The following is a 24,361-nucleotide window of genomic DNA, read 5'->3' as shown; positions in this document are numbered from 1 at the left end:
GGCAAGCGCTCTACCACTGAGCCACCTTCCCAGCCCCTTACATTTTATTTTTGAGGCAAGAGTCTCCCTATAGAAATGGATGGAGCTAGAAGGAATCATGTTGAGCGAGGTTAGCCAAGAACGAAGAGACCAACGGTACATGGTCTCTCTGATAAGTGGATGCTAAATCCAAAATGTTAGGTGATATGACAAAACTAACAGGACTTAAGAAACAAAGAACTCCCACTCATCTGGTTGAACCACTACTAAATATCCCCATGCTGCTGATCACATATATGGTATATAACATGTGAACACCGTTATATATTACAGACTGTGATAGACAATTTGCTCCAGGAAAGTTAGAATGAACTTGTGACTTTAAATGAGCATCATTATTCCACAATACTGTGAATTTCCAGAAATTATGTAATCACTTAATCACAATCAAAAAAAAAAAAAAAAGAACCTCAGGGAAGGGAGCGAGGGAGGGGATGGTGGGGGGAAAACAATAGAGGGGGTAACAATGTTCAAGAGGAAGTGTACTCATTACCTCACTCATGTAACTGTAACCCTCTGTATAGTAGCTTTAAAATTTAAAAAAAAAAAAAAAGAGTCTCCCTATATTGCTTAGGCTGGCCTTGAACTTTCAGTCCTCCTGCCTTAGCTTCATAAATTGTCAAGATCCAGCTGTGTACTATCATGGTAGTTTTGTTGACCTTTGATATGGCTATATCTTTTCTCTGGGCCTACTAATTCCAGAAGGAAGACAGTAAAACTCTAGAGACTTCAATCCACAGCCCAAACCAGGGTTAACCATGTGGAGATTCTGAGCTGTTCTTTGGCTTGTGGGTAATGAGAAAGCCCCCACCTCAAAATAACCTTTCCTATCATTGCCCACAGTAGCTGGAAAATCACATTAGTAACTACTTCTTGAATAGGCTTACTATGTGGTGTCCTTACTCCTGATTGGTCACTGTTTGGAGGAAGGAGTAGAGAAACATGGTGTGGAGTCCAGGCAGCATTAGGGCCCATTGGAGACTAATAATCATTCATTTAAAATTGGAGCTGGGCTTTTTGGCTTTAGCTGGACTTTCGTGCCCACCACTTAAGTGTAGGCATAGAACTGGTGAATAAATAATGTTAAGTCAAATAAGGATATTGAAATTAGAGGGACGCAAAGGATGATGGTGGTGAGCCATGGAATTCAAGCCTGAGAGAAAGGAAATAAAGATATACATAGGGATGGGGGGAAGGCAGTAAACACTGCCATGTGGAAAGAGTAGAGTGCAAGTCTCAGATGAGTCTTAATTCTACCACTAATGAACCCCCAGGTGATCCTGGGTAGCACACTAGAGACTTCAATTTTGTTTTTTCATCATGGGAACCTACCTCACAAAGCTGCTAAGGGACTCAAAAGAAATGAAGGATAAAGCTGCCTTAAGAATTATAAAACAAGGGGCTGGGAAGGTGGCTCAGTGGTAGAGCACTTGCCTTGCATGCTTGAGGCCCTGGGTTCGATTCCCCAGCACCACATAAGCAAAAAGAAAAAAGCCGGAAGTGGTACTGTGGCTCAGGTGGTAGAGCGCTAGCCTTAGAGCTGAAGAGCTGAAGGACAGCGCCCAGGTCCAGAGTTCAGGCCCACTACCAGACCCGAAAAAAACAAACAAACAAAAGAATTATAAAACAAGGGGTTGGGAAGGTGGCTCAGTGGTAGAGCGCTTGCCTTGCATGCATGAGGCCCTGGGTTCGATTCCTCAGCACCACATAAGCAAAAAGAAAAAAGCCGGAAGTGGTGCTGTGGCTCAAGTGGTAGAGCGCTAGCCTTGAGCTGAAGAGCTGAGGGACAGCACCCAGGCCCAGAGTTCAGGCCCCTCGACCGGACCCAAAAAAAAAAAAGAATTATAAAACAAGCGAGGAGCTAGTGACTCATGTCTGTCCTAGCTACCCAAGAGACTGAGATGAGGATCAAGGTTCGAAGCCAGCCCTGGCAGACTCTTATCTCTAACTAACTAGCAAAAAATATGGAAGTAGAGGTGTGGCTCAAGTGGTAGAGCACCACTGTTGAGCAGAAAAAAGCTAAGCACAAGGGCAAGGACCTGAGTTCAAGCCCCAGTACTGCACCAATAAATAAATAAACACAAATGCTAGTGATTAATGACTTTATTTCAGAAAATTTCCCACACCATAGAGAGACTCCTATTATGGCTAGTACAGCCATAACTTGCATGGAGAGACACATAGCCCCAAGTCTACCTTCATCATTCTTCATTTGCCTGTAGAGAACAACAGGATTTCTGAACTAAGTACTCAAGAAAAGTTTATCTTGTTTGAATCACACAATACTTCTGTTCCTAATTCCACAAAGGAGGAAACTGAAGCCAAAAGAAGCTAAGTGCTGTATTAGACACAGAGCTATCAGACTGTAGCTCCCTATGTTCTATGATAGTCTGCATTTCTACCCAGAATGCCCCGGGCTTGATTTCTTGCCCCAGGACTCGTTATTTCTGGATCACTGAAAACTTGATTTTTGTCCCACACAATACTTACAGCTCTTGCCAACCCCAAGGGGTTGGTAGGGGGAGGTGCTGGAGCGCTGGTCTTGGTTTCTAAATGCTCTCCCACCTGTGAAGCTTGGGCTGCCACCAGGACATGGAGTTGTGTGATTAGCAACAAACACCAGGTACCCAGAGACCTGGAAACCTGTGTGTGGTTACAGGACTTGACTCCTCCTCTGCCCACCCCACCCAGCTCCCCTCTTTGTGCTCAGGCCCAGTTTGCCCTATGCTCTGTAACCAAGTCAGCAGGCTGGCCTCCTGGGGCCACTGTATCTAACAACATTCCCCCTCAGAGCAACTAGAGAGTATAAAGAGCCCTAGCAGTGGGTTCCCTGCTGATCCATCCCAGCTCCTGTTCTGCAGCAGACACACAGACAGCAGGCCCGGCCAGCCCTCAGCCAGACAACATGGTGAGCCAGGGAAGGGGACTATAAACCTGTAAATGAGGGACCCATTTGACCTAGATGGCTGGTGTGAGGGGAGCTTGGATGTTCACGTAGACTTCAGGGATGACTACAGGGCTAGAGTGTGCGATGCAGTGAAGAGGTGAGCGGTGAAAAGACTTCCAGCTATGCTTGTGGCCCCAAGCGTGTCGATATAGCAGAGCATACACAGGTGATGGGGAAAGAAAGGATGTTTACCAGTGGTGGGTCTGAGTTAGGGCTGCTGAAGGGCTCTGAATTTAGGGGGTGGTGGATGAGGGTAAACAGGACTTGAGCAGTAAGCTTGGATACTTTCCCTGATGGCTGAAACTCCAAACCCTGAGCACTGCACGTATAGATTTGTCCTTAGGCTCTGTTCCCTCTTCCCAGTTGGAGGGACGTGTCCTTCATAGAAGCTGTGGTTTACAGGCTTCTGCCTTAGCCCTGCCCGCCCTGTTGCAACTTTGTCTGACCCAGTATTTCACCGAGATCAGGAGAGGGAAGAGGAAGAGGAGGGAGTGTACCACCTATCTGCTCTGCTGTGCTGTCTGATATCTTAACTATTAACTGCCTCTCTGCCAGGCAGGATAGAAAAGCAGTAAGAGAATGGTTGGAAGTACATTTTCTCTTCCCTGAATGTGCTTATGTTTGCTCCTGACCTTGAGCTGTGTTCTTAACCTTTCTGAAGGTCAATTTCCTGTAAAACAGGGATAATTAAAGTATTCACCTAAGGGGATTACTGTGAAGTAAAAATGAGATGATCTAGGCACATAATACAGTGCCTACCATCTAATTTGTGTTTATTAAATAGGAATAAAACAACACACAAAGCCTACTGGGTAGAGTATTATACTACTTTTATCATGGGGATCTGCGGAAAGGATCTCTAGGTAAAGTGACACATCCAGAATCATCAAGATCATGTCTGAAACCTGTTACTCACAGTAGCGAGCATCATTCCTTGTGTAGACTGGCAGTTCCTGGGCCCAAGGTGATAACAGGTTGCCTGGCTAGAGCTCAAGCAGGCTCAGAGATGCAATAGCTGGTGCTGGGCTTTGGTAAGCGATGGACAAAGCAAGTCAGTTCCCATTCTAGATCTGTATAGCATCCCTAAAGTCCTCCTAGATCAGCCATTACCTTCTACAATGTAAATTCAAGGTTGGGGGATGGGAAATGCACGTGGTGTATGTCTCCTTTCATTCAACTCTCATATTCATTTTAAGTGAGGGCTCTAATTATTGTTCCCATTTCACAGTCACAGGGGTGTCACAGGGGTGGGATACAGACAATTTACAGATTAGTCCCAGTCATCAAAAATCATAAATCAATATCCTTGATGTATTAACATTTTAGAGAAAGTATCTTCATTAAAATTGTTCACTATTGGGCTGGGAAGGTGGCTCAGTGGTAGAGCGCTTGCCTTGCATGCTTGAGGCCCTGGGTTCGAATCCTCAGCACCATGTAAGCAAAAAGAAAAAAGCCGGAAGTGGCGCTGTGGCTCAAGTGGTAGAGCACTAGTCTTGAGCTGAAGAGCTGAGGGACAGTGTCCAAGCCCAGAGTTTAGGCCCCATGACCGGACACCCCCAAAAAAATAAAATAAAATTGTTCACTATTAAGCTGAGTATCAGTGGATCATGCCTGTAATCTTAGCTATTCAGGAGTCTGAGGTCTGAGTATTGTGGTTCAAAGCCAGCCTGGTCAGGAAAGACTCTCATCTTCAATTACCCACCAAAAAGCCAGAAGTGGAGCTGTGGCAGCCTTGAGCAAAAAAGCTCAAGGACAGTGCCTAGAATGAGTTCAAGCCACTCATGCACACACGCACGCGTGCACACACACACACACACACACACACACACACACACACACACACATAAAGTATGTTCAGTATTTCAGCCATGCAGAAAGATATAAGGAATAATGTAATGAACACTGGCTATCAAATTTGATAAATAGAATAATCCCATTGAACTGCCTCCCTTCCTTACCAGAAAGAACAATTATTTGATGTTAAAGTTTCCCTTACTTTATATATTTTCCCTTGCTTTCCTTATCAATAGCTTCTTTTTTCTCCCAAACATGGATGGATTATCATTCTCTGCCAGACTTGTCTGGTTCCCTTTTTGTTCCTTATTGAGGTGCTTAGTCACTGAGCAAGGCTCTATTATCTTATATCTGCCCACATCTATTTCCCACAGGGTTTTAGCCTAGCCCCTGTAGCACATGCCTGTCGGTCCTCAAGGCCACCAGCAAATGCTTAGGCACAGGAGGTAGGATGAGGACAGCACAGTCCAAGAATCTTGGCCCTTTGCCAGAGAACCACTCAAGGAAGACAGGCAGGAACCATGTCGGGCTATGATATATTTCTCTCTAAGGCTGTTCTCTGCCCTTTGTTCGCTCAGCGTGAGTGCATCTCAGTCCACGTGGGGCAGGCTGGTGTGCAGATTGGCAATGCCTGCTGGGAGCTCTACTGCCTGGAACATGGGATCCAACCAGATGGGCAGATGCCCAGTGACAAGACCATTGGAGGAGGGGATGATTCCTTCAACACTTTCTTTAGTGAAACCGGGGCTGGAAAGCATGTGCCTAGGGCAGTATTTGTGGATCTGGAGCCCACTGTGATCGGTGAGTGGTGACTAGTCCCAAAACACAGCAAGTCTTACCCCACCACTTGAGGGTGCTGGAGTCAGTGATTATAGCCTTGGTTACAGCTTCTCTGGGGGTAGAATCTGGTGATTCCATTACTTCTTGGTCCTCTGGGACTCACATCCCAGATTGCAAAGGGAGGTGGAACTCAAAACTCTTGTTTGTTGTAGATGAAGTTCGAACAGGTACATACCGCCAGCTCTTTCACCCAGAGCAGCTCATCACAGGCAAGGAAGATGCTGCCAATAATTATGCCCGAGGCCACTACACCATTGGAAAGGAGCTCATCGATCTTGTACTGGACCGGATTCGTAAGCTGGTGAGGGAGGGTGGAGAACTGAGGCAGGGAGGCTGGATTCTACTTGTGGAGTGCTTGGAAACCAGACTGGGGAGGGGTAGCTTCAGCCCCAGGGAGAGCTGCCTCAATATGAGGAAGTCTAGGACTAGTGTGGATGGGGAAGGAATCAGGGGACAGTCAATCACATTCCAGCCTGAAGCTAAGTGTCTCCTTTAACTTCCAGGATTGCCCAGTGCTAGGCTGAGTGGCTCCTTGTGCAATTGTGATAGACTGTATGACCAAATTATGGAAGTATATATGCAACCCAGAACACCACCTTTTATTATACGGATGTAGCCAGAAGTACCTATGAAAACTGGGGATCCAAAGAATGATATCCTAAGGCCCTATGATTGGTTTTGGTCCTAGATTATGGATCTCAGTAGAGAATTGCTCTACAAATATCTAGTATCAAATAGGGGGAGGGATGGGTATGAAGCTGGATGGAATTGCCAAGTTATGATGACAAAAGTGGTATCTTGATTCAAAAGCACTGTCTATGAACAACTTCCAAAGTTCATAGAAAGGATGAGGGACATGGAGGAGAAAGATTTGCCCTGTCCATGTGGATCTCTTCTGCTCTTGGAAAAAGACATCCAAGAATTTAATAAAGTTTTGAGGGACTTTGAAACAGTATGCTGAAGAATCTTATGGGTCAGCTGTGCTTCATATACCCCATTTCTCTTCCCTTTCACTGCATAGGCTGACCAGTGCACAGGACTCCAAGGATTCCTCATCTTCCACAGCTTCGGAGGGGGCACTGGCTCTGGCTTCACCTCTCTCCTGATGGAACGGCTCTCTGTGGACTATGGCAAGAAATCCAAGCTGGAGTTCTCCATCTACCCAGCCCCCCAGGTGTCCACAGCCGTGGTGGAGCCCTACAACTCCATCCTGACCACCCACACCACCCTGGAGCACTCAGACTGTGCCTTCATGGTGGACAATGAAGCCATCTATGACATCTGTCGCCGCAACCTGGACATCGAGCGCCCAACCTACACCAACCTCAATCGCCTCATCAGCCAAATTGTCTCCTCCATCACAGCTTCCCTGCGCTTTGATGGGGCCCTCAACGTGGACCTGACCGAGTTCCAGACCAACCTGGTGCCCTACCCTCGCATCCACTTCCCCCTGGCCACCTATGCGCCAGTCATCTCTGCAGAGAAGGCCTACCACGAGCAGCTGTCGGTGGCAGAGATCACCAATGCCTGCTTTGAGCCTGCCAACCAGATGGTGAAGTGTGACCCAAGACATGGCAAGTACATGGCCTGCTGCCTGCTGTACCGCGGAGATGTGGTGCCCAAGGACGTCAATGCCGCCATCGCTGCCATCAAGACCAAGCGCAGCATCCAGTTTGTGGACTGGTGCCCCACGGGTTTCAAGGTTGGCATCAACTACCAGCCTCCCACTGTGGTTCCCGGGGGTGACCTGGCCAAGGTGCAGCGTGCGGTGTGCATGCTGAGCAACACGACCGCCATTGCTGAGGCCTGGGCCCGCCTGGACCACAAGTTCGACCTGATGTATGCCAAGCGGGCTTTTGTACACTGGTATGTGGGTGAGGGAATGGAGGAGGGTGAGTTCTCTGAGGCCCGGGAGGATATGGCTGCTCTGGAGAAGGATTATGAGGAGGTGGGCATGGATAGTCTGGAGGGAGAAGAGGATGAGGAAGGAGATGAATACTAATGAATCATGTGTATTTGCCTAAATAAAGTGCTAAGACCTTACTGTCTGATAGGTATCTTCTTGTGCTTTTCTTTTCTTTTTTTGTATGTTGTGGGGCCTGAACTCTGGGCCTGGGCGCTGTCCCTCAGCTCTTCAGCTCAAGGCTAGTGCTCTCCCACTCGAGCCACAGCGCCACTTCCTTCTTTTGTTGTTCTTTGCGGGGAAAGCATTGAAGAAGGCATCTCTTCTATGAGAGAAAGGAGACCTGGTGTCTTACCCTGGCTACCCAGAAGGCAGGCATCATTTTAGATTTCATTAATTTACAATTCCAGGGAGCAGAATAAGGATCAGCGGAGAATAGTGGAAGTGAAGAGGGCAAATCCACCCTACAGAACATTCAGCTGAACAAATTATTCTCTTGGGGTTATCCTTGGGAGACTGGGTAAGCAGAGTGGGTGGGGGGAGCTGATGGTGAGAGAATTTATATTCTGCTGTGAGTTAAACCTTCTTCCCATCAACCACCACTTCCTCTGCACTTCTAAGCTTCACACATATCACACATTTGTGCTACTGTCAACAGGAAATCTTGGGGGTGGAGAGGAGGCACTGGGAAGTTTTGTGCTCTAAAGTTGTACACTGTTAGGTTGGCCAGTGCTGCAGAGGAACCTGGGAGACCAGAGAACGAACACAAAGAAACCCCTAGGGTGGTGAGATGCAGCTGGTGCTCAATGGTCCCTGCTGCAGCCTGGAGGTTTGTCTTCTCTAGGCAGGAGGTTTTGTGTAGGGAATCAAGAAGAAGCTGACAGTGTATGTCAAAGCTTAGTGGTAGCAACAAAGAGCAAATAGGAGATGAGCTTAGCTCTCAGTAATCATCAATGCTCACCACTTTAAAAACAAAACAACTGACCTTCATTGTATGTAAGCACAGCTTCAAGTCCCCTCTTCCAGTTGGATAATAGTCATTAAGTCCTCACATATAAACTACTGAACTGCAGGGATGATTTAACACCCCCCTCCCGCCCCACCCATCCAACACCCAACAAATTCTCTGTGTTGCTCTCAGCTCTCTCCTTCATAAAATCAGTTCCAAAGCTTAGTGTCACTTCCCAAGATGGGAGGCTAGGAGGATAACCCCAAGTTAACAGTATCAGGAAGATGCTGTCACCCCTTGGGTTGGAGAAACCAAGGGATGAAATGTGATACTAGAACCTGGATACTAGGGCTACTAACCAAGAGCTGGAACCAAGGCAGGAATACCCAAGGGAAGCTAGAGGGACCAGAGGGGAAAGGACATTTGGTAGGATCACAGGCAAGGAAGGGACAGGACAACTACCTGAGAAGCCACCCACTTTCGAGGAAAAGGGGAGAAAACCCCTTGCTTTTCCCCTAGTCTTTCTTAATCTCTAGCCAGTTGTTCTGATGGGCTGAACCTGGGCAGAAGCTATTTGGCAAGGTAGGGGTACCAGGACAAAGGATGTGCTGCCTGATGAGGTATAGAGCAGGGCGGAGGAGGTGCAGACTGGATTTTAGAGAAAGCAATCAAATCACCAGCATCCACCCCCAGTAGGCCCAGTGCTAGGATACCATTCAGTGGAACTCCTTTTCCTCCTGATTTTGTCCCCATTGCTTGTCTTGCTACTCTTTCCCGACAAGTGCTTTGTCCTAACTAAAGATTACAGTAGAAGGCAACAAGATGGTGGGGAGTTTACAGAAGAAAATGAGTATACTCGTTCAGCAGCTTCTTCAGAGAGACAGTATTCTCAATTCTTTTAAGCTCAAATGATCAGAAAAGCCTGAGTTTAGGGTGTGTGTAGAGGACAGTAATTAACTCAGAAGGCTTATTTATTTAAAGCCTTTATCATTTGAGCCCCATATCCAGCTTTATTATTTTTTTTCAAAGAAGTTGTCATTTATTCTGTACCAAATATGAGTGGATATGGCCTGGGAACATGGGTTCACTTTGAGAGACATGTTCAAATTTTGGCTGGATAGACTAATTGACTTTTTTTTTTCTCACTAAAAGAGCCAAATTGTAAATCCCCATCTATCTGACTCCTGTGTTTTTCTCTCCTTCACCTGGTTTCAAATTTGGAGAAAGATGGTTATTTTGGGAACCCTTCAAACTCCTAAGAGTTTGGTTTCACTTATTGAGTACTTGTTGTATGCAGGACCCTGTGACTACATTGTCTTGTTTAATTCTGAGGACTGCATGGTTGTTGCACCTACTGGAAGGGACGCTCCTGGGGAACAAGGCCTTGTTCCTCACTACCCTAGTGCTGAACTAGGTACTTTGTTTTTGTTTTCCTTTCCTTTCCTTATCTTTTTCTCTAGGTCCAAGATTGGGACCTCAGTATCTGCCTCTGTTTTCACACATTGGCTAGCACTCTACCAGTATTGAGCCACACTTCCAACTCTATGAATGTCTATTTTATAGATGTGGAGACAGGAGCTCCAGTACTTTGAGAGACAACAATTCAAACCCAGGTTAGCCTGACCTAAAACTTGTGCTGCTGTCCTTCCCTTCTACTCACCATGCTTTCCTTTCCTGCCTGTGATGGCTCCAGGCATCCATGCAGACACCACCTCTTCTGGCCTGTCAGATGTCCAATGCCCAGACAGTGACTCAGGTGCCCTGGGGGCAGGGAAGGGGTGATGCTCAACACTCCTGTGTGGGGTGGAAGGCAAGGGGGAGGGACAAGAGGCAGAGTGCCCTAATTGGGGCAAAGGATTCTTTGGGGACAGGTCTTGGAGCTGGGAGTGCCCTTTGGAAGGGTTTCTGACATCTCACAGGAGGTAGATTGAGGCCAGGATGGAGGAAGGAGCATCACCTGCCAAGATGGCTGGTATCCGGCGAGGCAGCCAGTGTTCCCTCCTGTCTATAGTACTAAGTGCCTACCCTGGTGGCTATGTGGCTGTCTCCTCCCAGATCACAAGGCCTCACAGCTAACACTCCTGCTGGCATGCACAGGCAGGCCCAGGTTGCATGGGGTGTGGGTCTGGGAGGTGGCAACCCAGACCTCCTGGGGCGCTCAGAAGCACCAACCAGCCTGGCTCCTGGGGACTCACTCAATGTAGTGGAATGCTTTTATCCCTGATGCTTCTAAAGCCAGGGTACAATTACCTCCTGCAGGCACGCAAGAGACATGTTCCCAGTCTTGGATCCCACCCAACAAATTTATTCCTTCATTTCTGCTCTGTCAGAAAACATGCCTGCCTCTAAAGCTGTGTTTTCTCTCCATTCCTTTCTGGAACACCCCGGCTTGCCCTAACACTATCATACCTTCCAGCTTAAGTCACAGCTGTGCAGAACCTATTCAGCCCCTAGGAGCTCTCCCTCACTGGATTCCATTGGTCCCTTCTGCCTGTCACTATCATTCATTTGGTAATGGACACATGCTGCTTTTTATAGTAGCATGTGGCTTCTTCTTATTGTCTAAATTTCCCAACTAGATTTTTAGGTTTCTTGATATATATTGGAACAACTAGCACGCACATACGCTTTAGGATCCAAAAAATATCTAAGAAAGTTATGAATAAATTTTCATTTTGTTTCCCTCTTGGTAGCCATCACTGTAAATTTGTTTGGTAGTGTTCTAATGCATCTATGTATGCCTTAAAAACATTTTTGTGTGCTAGTACTGGGCTTGAACTCAAGGCCTCTTGCTCTTGTTTGGCTTTTTCAAAGCTGGTGCTCTGCGGGGTGTCAGTGGCTCACGCTGTAATCCTAGCTACTCAAGAGGCTGAGATCTGAGGATGACGGTTCAAAGCCAGCCTGGGCACGAAAATCTGTGGAAGTAGCACTGTGGCTCAAGTGGTAGAGCACTCTCCTTGAGCTGAAGAGCTGAGGAATAGCACCCAAGCCCAGAGTTCAAGCCCCATGACCGACATTAAAAAAAAAAAAAAAGCTGGTGCTCTATCACTTGAGCCATAACTCTACTTCTGGCTTTTTTCTGGATAACTGGATTTGTCTCCCCAGGCTAGCTTCACATTTTTATCCTCAGATGTCAGCCTCCTGAATGCTTAGAGTTACAGGTTTTTGTTGTTGTTGTTGTTGTTGGTCATGGGGCTTGGACTCTGGGCCTGGGCGCTGTCCCTCAGCTCTTCAGCTCAAGGTGAGCACTCTACCACTCTACCACTCTATCACTTCCAGCTTTCTGGTGGTTTATTGGAGATAAAGAGTCTCATGAACTTTCCTGCCTGGGCTGGCTTTGAACCGTGATCCTCAGATCTCAGCCTCCTGAGTAGCTAGGATTACAGGTGTGAGCCACTGGCACCTGGACTAGAGTTACAGCTGTAAGCCATAGATGCCTGGCTCATCTACACATATCTAATGTGCATATATAGACATTTAGTGCATACTTTGTTTTATAGCTCATTTGGTCACTTAACAATCAGTGTAGAAAATGGTATATCAATACATGTAATAGTACCTCACTCTTTTTGGTGATAATATTCCATTATATAGAATATCATCTCTCATTTAACTAATCTGCTATCAACAGATATTTATATTGCCTCTAATCTCTTGCTGTTAAAAAAAGAATGTTGCAACCCCTTTGCATATACACACAACTATAAATTCTTAGATTTGGAATTGCTAGGTCAAATGCTACACTTTTAATTTTGTTGTATTTTATGTTACCTTCTTCAGAAATTATAATGAAGTATCTGACTTCCTACTCCAAGTGCTCAAAACCTTACAGATACAATGTATTCAAACTTGTGTTTCTGTGACTGTTTCCCAATCCAGGGGCTTGAATCAACCCTGAGTTTCTTTTGCTCAATGCTAAGTGCTCTACCACTTGAGCCACAGCTCTCTTCCAGTTTTGGGGTTTTCTTTTTTTGGTAGTTTATTGGTAATAAGAGTCTCTTGAACTTTCCTACCCAGGCTGGCTTCCAAATAGGATGCTCAGGTCTCAGCCTCCTGAGTAGCTAGGATTACAGGCGTGAGCCAGCAGCTTGTATTCAACTTTTTGATCACTGTTAATCTTTAGTAAGTAAAATAAAATATATTCTTGCAGATTTTGTTTGTAGCTTTCTTGTTTAAGATTTTCTTTTCATGTATTTAAAAGCCAATGTTCTTCTGTGAGCTGTCTGTGCCCTTTGCTCAGTTAAACAATTACATTGGCTCTAGATGTGTAGCTCAGCATACATGTGTGTTGCCTAGCATATTTGAGGCCCTGGGTTTAATCCTCAGCAGTGAAAAAAAAAATGTATGATCTGTCTTTTCTTTTTTTTTCTTCTGTCGTGGGGCTTGAACTCTGGACTTGGGTGCTATTCCTCAGCTCTTCAACTCAAGGAGAGCGCTCTACCGCTTGAGCCACAGTGCCACTTCCAGTTTTCTAGTGGTTTATTGGAGATAAGAGTCTCACGGACTTTCCTGCCTGGGCTGGCTTTGAATTGTCATCCTCAGCTCTCAGCCTCCTGAGTAGCTAGAATTACAGGAGTGAGCCACTGGCGCCTGGCTTCTGTCTTTTCTTATCAATTTGGATTTCTTTGCAAATAAACAAATCTCTTTATCGCCATTTGTCTATGCCACAACAAGGTCCTACATTGTCACCTCCTTGACAATCTAGTCATCTCCTTGACACAGGGACTAGAATGACAAATGGGCAGTTTGTTTTGTTTTGTTGTAGAGTTTCACTGTGTACCCCAGACTGGCCTTAGACTCTTGATTTTTTTTTTTACTGCAATCTAGAATTACAAAACTGTTATTTTTTTCTTTTTTTCTATTTTTTTTTGCCAATCCTCCTGGTGCTTGAACTCTGGACCTGAACACTATCCCTGAGCTCTTCTGTTCAAGGCTAGCACTCTACCATTTGAGCCACAGTACCATTTCCAACTTTTTCTGTGATTAATTGGAGATTAGAGTCTCACGGACTTTCCTGCCTGGGCTGGTTTCAAATTGTGATCCTTAGATCTCAGCCTCCTGAATAGTTAGGATTACAGGCGTGAGCCACGGGTACCCAGCTACTTCTGCTCTTAATATACTGCCACATATCTGATCGGTACTAGACAAATGGCTTGAGAAAAGTAAGGAAAAAAAGGCATCATCTGGGTTGTAATCATAATTATGAAGGAGCTGAGATTTGGAAGATCATGGCTTGAGTCCAGCTTGAGCATACATTAGAGATCCCTTCTCAACCAATATTTGGGCACGGTAGTGTGTGCCTGTAGGCTATAACAGGAAGCCTAAAATTGGCAGATTTTAGTCCAGGCACTTGCCTGGATAGGATGTAAAACCCTATTTCTGAAAAAGCAGCACAAAAAAGATCTGGAGGCATGGCTCAGCTTTATGAATACCAGTCTAACACGCATAAGGCCCTGTGTTCAAACCCCAGCACAAAAAGAGAGGGAGAGAAAGGGAGGAGAAAGGGAGAGAGGAAGAGGGAGAGAGAGGGAGAGGGAGAGAGAGGAAAAAGGGAGAGAGAGAAGGAGATAGAAAGAGACAGAGAACAACAGAGAAGAGAAAGGAGAAAAGAAAACACAGAGACTTGGAAAACTTTGGTGTGATCTAACCTATTTCCTCTTATACCAAACCTAAACCCTCAGTGTTTGCATCTATCAGTACTCTTATTGTAAACAGCAGACACTTAATTCTTTCAAATTAAAAAAAGCAACAGGGGCTGGGCAGGTAGCTCAGTGGTAGAGTGCCTGCCTTGCATGCATGAGGCCCTGGGTTCGATTCCTCAGCACCACATAAGCAGAAAAAGCCGGAAGTGGCGCTGTGGCTCAAGTGTTAGAGCGCTAACCTTGAGCTGAAGAGCTGAGGGACAGTGCCCAGGCCCAGAGTTCAGACCCCACGACCGACAAAAAAAAAAAAGCAACAAATTCCCCTGTCCTCTTCCCCCCCCCCCCCCCGCGCCAAAAAAAAACCCCTAAAACAACCTACATGACATTAGCAACGCATGGAATTGCATATATCAATATGAGATTGAGAAAACAAGGCTCACCACACAGGCAAGCACCTAAGGAAAGGTCAGAGTAAAGGCAGCCTACACAGATCATTGTCCACTCTGTCTTGGCCTTCCCTCAGAAGACACTGAGGCTGACTTTCCTCCTCCAGACACTAGAGGCTGCTGCGGAGCCCATGACAACCATCTTCATACAGAATCAAATTCTCAATTACCTATACCTGCTTCCTTAGACCTTGCTCCAGATTGAAAGTCCTAGTTAGCAGTCCTGATTAGCAGTGTTTTTTTGTTTGTTTGTTTTGTTTCTTTGTTTTTTGTTTCCCCTACACCCTTAAATCCAGGAATTCTGGGAGAGTTCCAAGTTTTGTGGTAGATGGCCTACCTCCCATTAGGGCCCATGCAATGGAAATTCCCCAAATGTAGACAAGAGGTTCAGATTAAAGGCAGCCAGGAAATCAGGACAAATACATACTGCCTGCTCTCAAATCCCACTCAAGCTCTTCTCTTTGGTGAAGTCTCCCAGGTCACCCACTCTGAAACACTTTTCTGGATTCATGTAACCATTACTCCTTGTGTAAATTGTGATGCCCGAAGGGATTGTAATGACAACACCTAGTATGTACTATGCTTCTTTGGACTTTCAAACAACCCTAGGTGTTACTTATATTTAGGTAGAAAAAAAAATCCTCATAGCTTCTCCAAGTCACATAGCAGTGCCAGCTTGCAAATCCAGGTCTACCTGTTCCCATAGCCCTGGGGTTACCAATGGGTTATACTGATGGGCTACTATCAAGTTTCATCTTGATGGAGGCAGTAATTGGGCCACATTCTTCCTTCCTTCTTCTTCTTCCTCCTCAACTAACTCTATTGGTCAGATGCTATATAGCAGGAGCCAGCTCTGGAAGGTTCCCTGTCTCCTGAGGTCTGGACTTCATGAGACTCATTTTGTGGTGGAATTGCCCTATTCAAGATTGGTGGACAAAGAAAACCTTTGAATGTGCATGTTTTCTGGCTTAATGTCCCCTTTAACCTAACCACTCTCAAATATGTCACAATTGTCACCAAGAGACTCCTTATTTAAGTCATCCAGTAGATATTTCTGAACCCTGACTAGTTGACTTGTGCCCTATATACAAGTGTGTGTGGGGGGGGGGGGGGGGGGGGGAGAGCACCATCTAGTCCTGCCTGTGAAATTTACATTCTAGTGGAGGGGGGCAAATGATAATCCAATAAATGCTAATTTGTGGCTCTGACAAGCCTGATGAAGGGAACGCCGGAGGATGATGCTATAAAAAGCAGGTGTGACCTACTCTGGGAAGCCAGGGCAGCCTCTTTTGAGGAGCTGGAGCAGGGATCTGAAGAAGGGGAGGGGCTAGGCCCTGGTGGGGGCGGGGAGGGGGAGAGTCCTAGAGGTGATGGCCTCCAGTGAATACCCACGGATCACCGAGCTTGTTTACTGAGGAGGGGCCGAGGGGCCGGCCGCCCCGATCGCTGAGCTGCTGTGGCTTCGGGGTGGATCGGAGTGCGTCACGCGCGTGAGGATGGAGCGGGCTGCGGCCTTCCCCTCCTCTCCCCCTCCCCTGAGCATGACGAAGCGGGACTGCGAACCCCAGCCAGCAGGCTCCGCCCCCATCTCCCAGCAGCCCCTGCCGCGGCCCTCCCCGCCGCGGCCGGCCCAGCGGGCGTCTCGCCGTCTCTAGTAGTTTCTGTGCCGCTGACGCACGCTTGCGCGCACAGCTGGGCCCGGCGCGTCCTACGCAGCCGCCGCGCGAGCCGGGCTGTCGGTGCCAGACGGTTCCCCGTGGGGGGCAGGGGCGGGACTCCCGGCAGGGGAGGGGCGGCCTGGGCTCCGTCCGGCTGCTGGCATTGGGGAGCTGCGATCGAGCCCTCCCGGCCTGCGCCCGGATAGTGCTGCGCACAGGCTTGCGGGGGCCGATAAGGCTGCGGGAGGAGCTTGCGCACCGGCTGCACGCCCGGCCCGAAGGTCCCGCTTCTACTTGCGGACGCCTCCCGCATCCCCCTTCCTGGGGGCCCCGGCCGCAGCGAGGGGCTGCGGTTCCTCCCACCTTCCTCCTTCTCTCCTCTAGCCCGGTGGAGGCCTGCCTGACGACTGCCAAGTTGCCATGGCATCCTATTACGAGATTCTAGACGTACCGCCAAATGCGTCCGCCGATGACATCAAGAAGGCGTAAGTGCCTCCGTCGGGCATCAGGACATCTCACGCTCCCGGCGCCCTCGCGCCCTGGGGGGGAGGAAAGGGGACCCCTGGAGAGAAGGAGCAGGTCCTGAGAGGGGGGGATCCTTACCCTGCCTGTCCCCCCCAGCTGTTTCTTAGCAAAGATGCCTGACTTGGTGTGAGGGGGAGGGCCAGGGTCACTGCCCCCTCTGTGGTGTCACAGGTGGCCCCATCCAGTGAGCCCCAGGGAGGCCTCATACATGCATTCCTAGCCCTGGCTCAAGGGGAGAGAGAAGTCCCTGGAAGATGGCTGCAGAGCATCTGGGGTGGACTGGAATCCTAGCGCTGAAAGGCGTTGGTGGGCTAGGGGAGATTTCAGATGGGAAATGTCCGCCTTGGCTGACCCTCACTCCACACTTGATGTTTGCAGGTACCGGCGAAAGGCTCTGCAGTGGCACCCAGACAAGAACCCTGATAATAAAGAAGTTGCTGAGAGAAAATTTAAGGAGGTGGCTGAGGCCTACGAAGTGCTGTCTGACAGTAAGGCCTGGGGTCAGGCAGGGTCCAGCACATCCTCGCCCCTCACTTCATGCCCCAGTTCCTTCTTTCCTGAAGCCAGGCATCTGCCACCCCAGTCTCATTCATGATTTTGGTTTTGGTTTTTTTTCCAACCTGACATTTAAGTGATCCCTCCCACAGAGCCATTCTGTCTGCCCTTCCAGGGCCTCAAGAGCAGCAGGGAAGGGAGCAGGCCACATAACCATGTGATTAAACTTCCTAGATACCAGGCCTTGGTTATCTCTATGGGTTCTCACAGCCATCCTGCCAAGCAGGTTTTTATCAACCCCATTTTACAGACAAGGAAACTGAGGCTGAGAGAGGTAACTTGCTCAAGGTTACATGGAGCTAGAATATAAATCCAGATATTTTCTTTTTTTGTAGAGCCAGGGTTCAAATATATACGTACATACTCATACATATGTACGGGCACATACGGGGTTGGGAAGATGGCTCAGTGGTAGAGTGCTTGCCTTGCATGCCTGAGGCCCTGGGTTCGATTCCTCAGCACACATGAGCAAAAAAGAAAAAAGCCGGAAGTGGCGCTGTGGCTCAAGTGGCAGAGCGCTAGCCTTAAGCTGAAGAGCTGAGGGACAGCGCCCAGGCCCAGAGTTCAGGCCCCAGGACCGGACCTCCCCCCCCCAAAAAAAAAAAAAAAAAGTACGGGCACATATATGTATACATATGCATATATATATATATATATATATATATGCACACACACACACACACACACATATATATATATGTGGATGGTTGTGTGGGCATATATATGTATATACATGTGTATGTGTGTAGTACTGAGGTTTTAACTCTGGGCCTTACACTTGCTAAGTAAATGCTGTCTGTAGATCTAGGCAAGGAAGGAAATTACCACTGAGCTACATCTCTAGTGTCAGGTCTGTTTTTTCATTCATTCATTCATTCCAAGATATTCTGGCCTGTTGTAGTGGTATGTGCCTCTAATCCTAGTACTTGGAATTTAGAGGCAGAAGAATTTTAAGTTTGAGGCCAAACAAATGTTGAAGCAACAAAAATCCAGAAAGTATTTATTAAATACTGCGGCACTAGGCACTTGTTGGGTACTAGAAAAACAGTAAGGACAAGCAGGCACTGTCCTTACCTAAGAGTGCATCATATTTTAGTCAAGGAAGAATGATGCTAACCACATAATACAACAACAGGATCACAGGAAAGCAGCAGAGTGATATGCTACAGAAGGTTTTTGTTTTGCTCACAGAAGGACTCTCAGCAAGGGATATTAGGTTAAGCTGTTATTAATGACAGTAGTAATTGCCTGATGTTTACTTTTAATGGAGCTGGGGATTGAACACAGTGCTCACACAAGCTACACAAGTGCTCTGCATTGAGCTATACCCCCAACCCCTAGCTGACATTTGTTGAACTGTGTGTTAGGTACTATGCTAAGCTGTTTGCGTGCATTGTCTTAGCTCTCACAACAGCCTATGTAGGTGCTGTTTAGTCTCTAGGAAGACTGTGAGGCTTATTCTGGCCTGAGAAGAAGGCTATCATCCCAGGAGGAGGGAGATGTGATCAGGTCTCTTTTTCCAGAGCACAAACGGGAGATCTATGACCGCTATGGCCGGGAAGGACTGACAGGGGCAGGTAAGTGGACTAACAGAAATGAATGGAAAGGATTTTGGGAGGTGGGGTAGGGAAGATTCTTGTATAACTGCTTTCCCTGAGGCTGCTGGCCATATCTTAAGTGAGCTCCCCTAGCCGAGAGCCAGATGTACAGCTAAGCCCCTTCCTCATCCTGTCTCTTATAGGAACTGGTCCATCTCGCGCAGAAACTAGTGGGGGTGTGCCTGGCTTCACCTTTACCTTCCGGAGCCCTGAGGAAGTATTCCGGGAATTCTTTGGGAGTGCAGACCCTTTTTCAGAGCTCTTTGGTGAGTAAACTAAGGAGGATTCCAGATGACGACCCCTCCCCCTCTTTAGGGCAGTACTCCATCAGCTGGGGAGCCTTGGATAGCTGAGAGAGAAGTGGAATTCCACAGGCTGAAGATTTTGTGTCATGGGCATGAGTCCAGCAAGAGCTAGGACAGAAACTCACACATGCCAGAACCCACATGACCTACTAGAGATACTTCACAGACTGGCCTTATTAAATGACAACAAGAACACATTGTTAGGCCTCCACAACAACAGCCACCATGGGAGCAAGCCTAAAAGCATCATGTGACAATGATGGTTGCATTGCACATAACAAAACAGACAACACTTTTGGGGATGATTAATTTGGGTCAAGTATTTTATATCTCCTAGCCTGGCATCAGTGGCTCATGCCTGTAATCCTAGCTACTCGGGAGCTGAGATCTGAGGAGCACGGTTCAAAGCCAGCCTAGGCAGGAAAGTCTGTGAGACTCTTTTATCTCCAATTAACCACAAGAAAAACAGAAGTGGCGCTGTGGATCAGGTAGAGCACTTGCCTTGAGCTGAAAAGCTGAGTGACGGCCCAGGCCCCCAGTTCAAACCCCATGACCAAAAAACAAACAAAAAGCAAGGCTCACACATATTTTAGAAGAAATCTACCAATGGCTAATGAATCCCCTGACTTGTTACAGATGAGCTGGGCCCCTTTTCAGAGCTGCAGAACCGGAGCACTCGACACACAGGCCCTTTCTTTGCCTTCTCTTCCTCCTTCCCTGGGCACTCGGGTAAGCACTATCCCTTTCCATTTTGTGTAAGGTCAGAGTCCCGGATCCCCTGGTGTCAGCTTGTCTTTTTTGCTAGCCTGCCTCCTGTACTGCAGAGCCCTGCCACCTGGTGGGCCTGGAAACACTTAAGGTTCCTGGCCTTTGGTAACTAGCAGGTGGCCCACAGCCTCGCCTAACAGCCTCTCCTCTGCCTCCTTTGTCCCATCCAGAATTCTCCTCCTCATCTTTCTCCTTCAGCCCTGGGGCTGGTGCTTTCCGCTCTGTTTCTACGTCCACCACTTTTGTTCAAGGACACCGCATCACAACACGCAGGTGAGTACTCCTTCTAGGGTTATTTAAGTAGAGAGGTCTGGGATGAGAGGTGGAGAGATGAGCTCTTTGCAAAAAAAAATAAGTATGTCCTTCCCATTGTTAGTGGCCAGAACCTGGACTATCTCCATTTAATAACTGTTTGCTATTTCTTGCAGAATCATGGAGAACGGGCAGGAGCGGGTGGAGGTGGAGGAGGATGGGCAGCTGAAGTCAGTTTCAATCAATGGTGAGGAGGAGTTCCAGCACCCAGGCATGGCAGGAAGCCCCATCCCCAAACAGCTTCTCTTTAAATCATTTGGGCTGGGCCCTAGGGAATTACAACCACAAGCCAGACTCTGCTATCTGTGGAGTGAGGGAGTGAACAGAGGGCTCTCAGAGGGCCCAGCTAAGCAACGTCATCATCTGTGGAATACCTTCCATGTGCAAAGCACTTGACTGTTTTTCAAGCACATGCACATAGATTGCATCTTTATTCTTCCTGGGGAATAAGCAGGCTAGATGGTATTTGCCCAGTTTTTATTTGTGAAGGCAGCTGCAGTATGGTTAAGTGACCTCCCACTCCTCTCTACCAAGTAATTTGTAAGGTAAGCCTGGATTCAAGCTTAGGATGCAGGATCTTGGAGCAGAATTATTCCTACCACACTGTAGTGCCCAGGATTGTCACCTTGACTACTCTTACCTCACTTCCCTGTTGAGGCTGAGAGCACTGAGCTGAGTTCATGCTGGTCTTATTTAATCATTGGACTGATTTGTGCATGTAGGTGCTATCATCATTTCTTTGAGGACCTTGGTCAAGGAGAGCCAGATGTTACCTGTTGGAGCTGAGTACCTCCTTACTCCCTGATTCTTAACGCATACATGCCAGTTACAAAGAGAGACTTTTAAGAGGTCAGGGTCATTTTGATCCTGTGAGGGGGCCTGGCAGGTTGTCTTGTCTTGTATCTGGGGCCTCAATAGTAGCTGTGCCTTTTGCAGGTGTCCCGGATGACCTGGCACTGGGCTTGGAGCTGAGCCGTCGTGAGCAGCAATCGATCACTTCCAGGTCGGGACGCCCGCAGGTCCAGCAAACCACTGTCGCACGTCCCTATGATGGTGACCTTTCTGAGGATGAAGACTTGCAGCTTGCCATGGCCTACAGCTTGTCTGAGATGGAAGCATCTGGGCAGAAGCCAGCAGGTGGGCGGGGGGCACAGCAACAATGCCAGGGGCGGCCCAGGGCCCAGCACCAAGATCCCAGCACAGGGGGTACCCATGAGGGTGCAAGGGGTGAAGCAGTCAAACCTACCTCATCCCCAGAGAAGGCCTCTCGCTGTCTTATTCTCTGAACACTGGCCCCGCCCAACCTGATTCAAATTCTGGCCCTGGGTCCAGCTTCCTGTCAGGAAAGCAGAGTGGAGAGTGGTCTGAGTTGCAGGATCCTGACTCTGTCTTTCCAAGTTTCCCTTCTAGACCCACTATCCTCTAGTGTGTGGATCTGGGATTTGCTGCATTCAGCCCAGGGCTTATGGGTAAAACCCAGGGTGGATGGCACCAGGGCAGTGGAAGGGCCTGAGGAGTGTGGATGTATTTATTGGACGGGATGTTTCTGAGGGACACTAGTGGTTTGGATTGGGCCTTTTGTGCCCAAAGTCCTCTGCCACCTGTGTTGCTGATGGGGTCAAGGAAGGAGGACTTGGCCTAGGGTACTCTGAGCCGAAGTTGACAGCTACCCTGGGCAGTAGTGCTGGCCGACTCCTTGCAAGTCTGCTCTCCTTGTCCAGCTGTAGACCTGTACACCCCTGGGTCTGTACAGTGTTGTGCTCTGGTCATCTCTTTGCTTCTTCTCTGGTGCTCCTCTTTCCTCCTACTCTGCTCTGTGCAACTCCCTGTGGACCGCATTGCTTGCTTGCTTTCTTTGCTTGCTACCTAGCTTAGGACTCCCTTCCCTAAGAAGCCTCAATGTGCCTAACAAGATGCCAGGGCCAGTGGGCCCATGAGGTCTTTCAGGCAGGTTAGTTGGCTAGGCAGGAGCCTCTCAGCCAATGAGAACTGGGACTGGAGTCCATTCCTCTTTTCTCTCAGCCTACTCTGGCCATGGGACTAGGCAGAGGTGAAGCTGGCTAACCCTGAACAGGTGTAGTAGGGCCAGGGTGTCCCAGGGAAACTCTTAAGTGGGGACTATATCCCATACTACTTTCCCCACCACCCATCAGGGTTCAGGGGAAGACCACAGGACCAGTCCAGGTGTGCATGCTTGGCTCCATCTTTCATGGCTTGCCCCTGACCCTCTCTCCTGTCACCCATCCCTGCTCTCTCCCCAGATGTGTTCTGAGCTGGATGTCCCGGATCCAGAGTTGCTGCACAGTTCCAACAGGACAGCGCCCTCCCCCATGTGCTGGGAGGGAACACTCCATTCCTCTCCTTCACCCATGCAGGGCATACAGCTGGGGCCTGGGTGGTGGGTGGGGCCAGTTGGGAGGCATCAGTAGTCTCAGCTTTTGAACTCCCTTCCCTAGGTGTTTGTTGCTGTCTCTTGGGGACTACATTTCCCAGAATGCAATGCATCTGGCCTCATCTCTGATAGATTGTGCCATGGGAAGTGATGTGTGATTAGGGAGCTGTGCTTTTTGGGATTTGTAGTTCCAGCCCTAGCTGACTTGTCACTCATTTTAGAGGGAGAGATCTTGTCTTTTGATTGTACTGCTAGGGGTGGTGAGAACGTGGATGAAGGGGGAACGATTGGAACCTCAGTTCCCCTGACACCTCTTGCTTGCCCCAAGGTCAGAGTGGGCAGACGAGAGGCCTGCAGCATGTGGTAGAGGTTCTTTTGTCAACAGCCTGGGATCTGAGGATCCTGCCAGGGAGGCAGTGGATGGATTAGACAGGGCTTGACCCCTGAAGGCCGATGGCTGTGGGCTGGCGGAGCTTGGAAGGGAAGGCTGCCCTGGCTGGGGTGTATGTGGCTGGGGACTGCATGCAATGGGAGCACCAGGCATGCTACTGCTGGAATGGCTTTCTTTGGTCTCTGACCCTGCTGCCCATTCTTTCTCTCCATCGTCATAGATGAGCGCCTCTCCTCCTCCCTGCCTGGGGAGCCCGAGGCCAGGGAGGGTACTGGTGGAGCCAGGTGTTGCCAGACCCTGTAACATTGAACCTCAGAGATCTATCAAATCCAGCTGGGCTGAGCTCAGACTAAGGGAAACTGGAAGTCAATAAAGCCGAGTTTTGAGAGCTCTGTCCCCCGTGTTCTTGTGTTTCCTCTTTTCCAAGGTGGAAAAGGGAGGGAAGGACCCTGTGGGGAAAGTGGATGGCTTTTCAGGCCTCTCACTTCCCTTCATGCCCAAGCAGCTGGAGGTGCTCGCCTTGCCCGTAGGCATCAGAGTCTCCTCTTTGACCAGGTTGCCCTCCTCATGTTCTTGACCTTCACCTCTTAGGAGCTCACCACTCTGCAGCCAATGTTCTCCTCATGAAGGGACCCACCTTCCAGGGCTCTGCAGCACAGCTAGGACTGGACCATGTTTAGACTTGATCAAAAGCATGGGAGCCACAGGAAGCTGTTAACACATGAGAACCTTTAAACTGAACCTCAGATGGGGACATCAGCCCCTCACAGGTCTTGCCTCACACTCAGAGGCGTAAGCTAGGACACATGGAAGGGCAATAGCTCATCAAGGCTCAAGGGAAAAAAAGAGCCACTTCCTCCCACTGGCATCCCAAACACAAGGCAAACACCTCAAGTCTACCTGCTGCAACACAGGTAAGTGGACCCCCTACTTCTGTATTCCAGGTAGAGGATCTAGTGTTTTTCTCAAAGCAGAGCAGCAGCCTGCCCTGAAAGAAGGGAGTTTAAAGCCTTCATCCTAAGAGGAAATTGCAAAATGGTTTTTCCCGTACTTCGTTGTTTGAGATGCAGAGCACATTGGAGTCACAGCAGAGCATAGACAGTTTTAGAGGCCTGTGCTATACTGGCTGCTCCCTTCTTGCTGCCCATAGAGATGTACTGGTCCTGATTTTCTTTTGAGCCTCAACATGGTAAGTGACTATAACTCCTAACTGCTTCTGGGCCCAAGGCTCTTATTGCCTCATTCTGTGTCCACCACTAGTGTTCAAGGACTCCTCATGACACACAGGTGAGGGCTT

The 24,361-nt window shown here is 48.3% G+C and overlaps 2 protein-coding genes across 5 annotated transcripts; both read left to right on the top strand.

The window, feature by feature from the left end:
• Window positions 1-2,849: 2,849 nt before the first annotated feature.
• LOC122107361 (tubulin alpha-1B chain-like) lies at window positions 2,850-7,671 on the top strand. 2 transcript variants are annotated; one of them, XM_042679022.1, is made up of 4 exons: window positions 2,850-2,947; window positions 5,359-5,581; window positions 5,773-5,921; window positions 6,642-7,671. In XM_042679022.1, the coding sequence occupies exons 1-4, from the start codon at window positions 2,945-2,947 to the stop codon at window positions 7,620-7,622; spliced, it is 1,356 nt and encodes a 451-aa protein (XP_042534956.1). In that variant the 5' UTR covers window positions 2,850-2,944; the 3' UTR covers window positions 7,623-7,671. The 2 variants fall into 2 exon arrangements, with proteins under 2 accessions (XP_042534956.1, XP_042534955.1); XM_042679021.1 differs by lacking the exon at window positions 2,850-2,947 and having other exon boundaries at window positions 5,189-5,581.
• Window positions 7,672-16,210: 8,539 nt separating this feature from the next.
• Window positions 16,211-23,452, top strand: Dnajb2 (DnaJ heat shock protein family (Hsp40) member B2). Of its 3 annotated transcripts, none has more exons than XM_042679088.1 (9): window positions 16,212-16,703; window positions 17,122-17,231; window positions 18,822-18,875; window positions 19,040-19,162; window positions 19,838-19,930; window positions 20,140-20,242; window positions 20,398-20,468; window positions 21,218-21,432; window positions 21,463-22,536. In XM_042679088.1, the coding sequence occupies exons 1-9, from the start codon at window positions 16,639-16,641 to the stop codon at window positions 21,565-21,567; spliced, it is 939 nt and encodes a 312-aa protein (XP_042535022.1). In that variant the 5' UTR covers window positions 16,212-16,638; the 3' UTR covers window positions 21,568-22,536. The 3 variants fall into 3 exon arrangements, with proteins under 3 accessions (XP_042535021.1, XP_042535022.1, XP_042535023.1); XM_042679089.1 differs by lacking the exon at window positions 21,463-22,536 and adding an exon at window positions 22,543-23,452 and having other exon boundaries at window positions 16,218-16,703; window positions 21,218-21,418; XM_042679087.1 differs by having other exon boundaries at window positions 16,211-16,703; window positions 21,218-22,536.
• The last annotated feature ends 909 nt before the right edge of the window (window positions 23,453-24,361 follow it).

The sequence above is a fragment of the Dipodomys spectabilis genome, unplaced genomic scaffold, assembly GCF_019054845.1.
Source record: "Dipodomys spectabilis isolate Male_0828 unplaced genomic scaffold, ASM1905484v1 ptg000051l, whole genome shotgun sequence".
In the NCBI taxonomy this organism is placed as follows: Eukaryota; Metazoa; Chordata; class Mammalia; order Rodentia; family Heteromyidae; genus Dipodomys; species Dipodomys spectabilis.
This window is presented reverse-complemented; position numbering and strand designations above follow the sequence as displayed.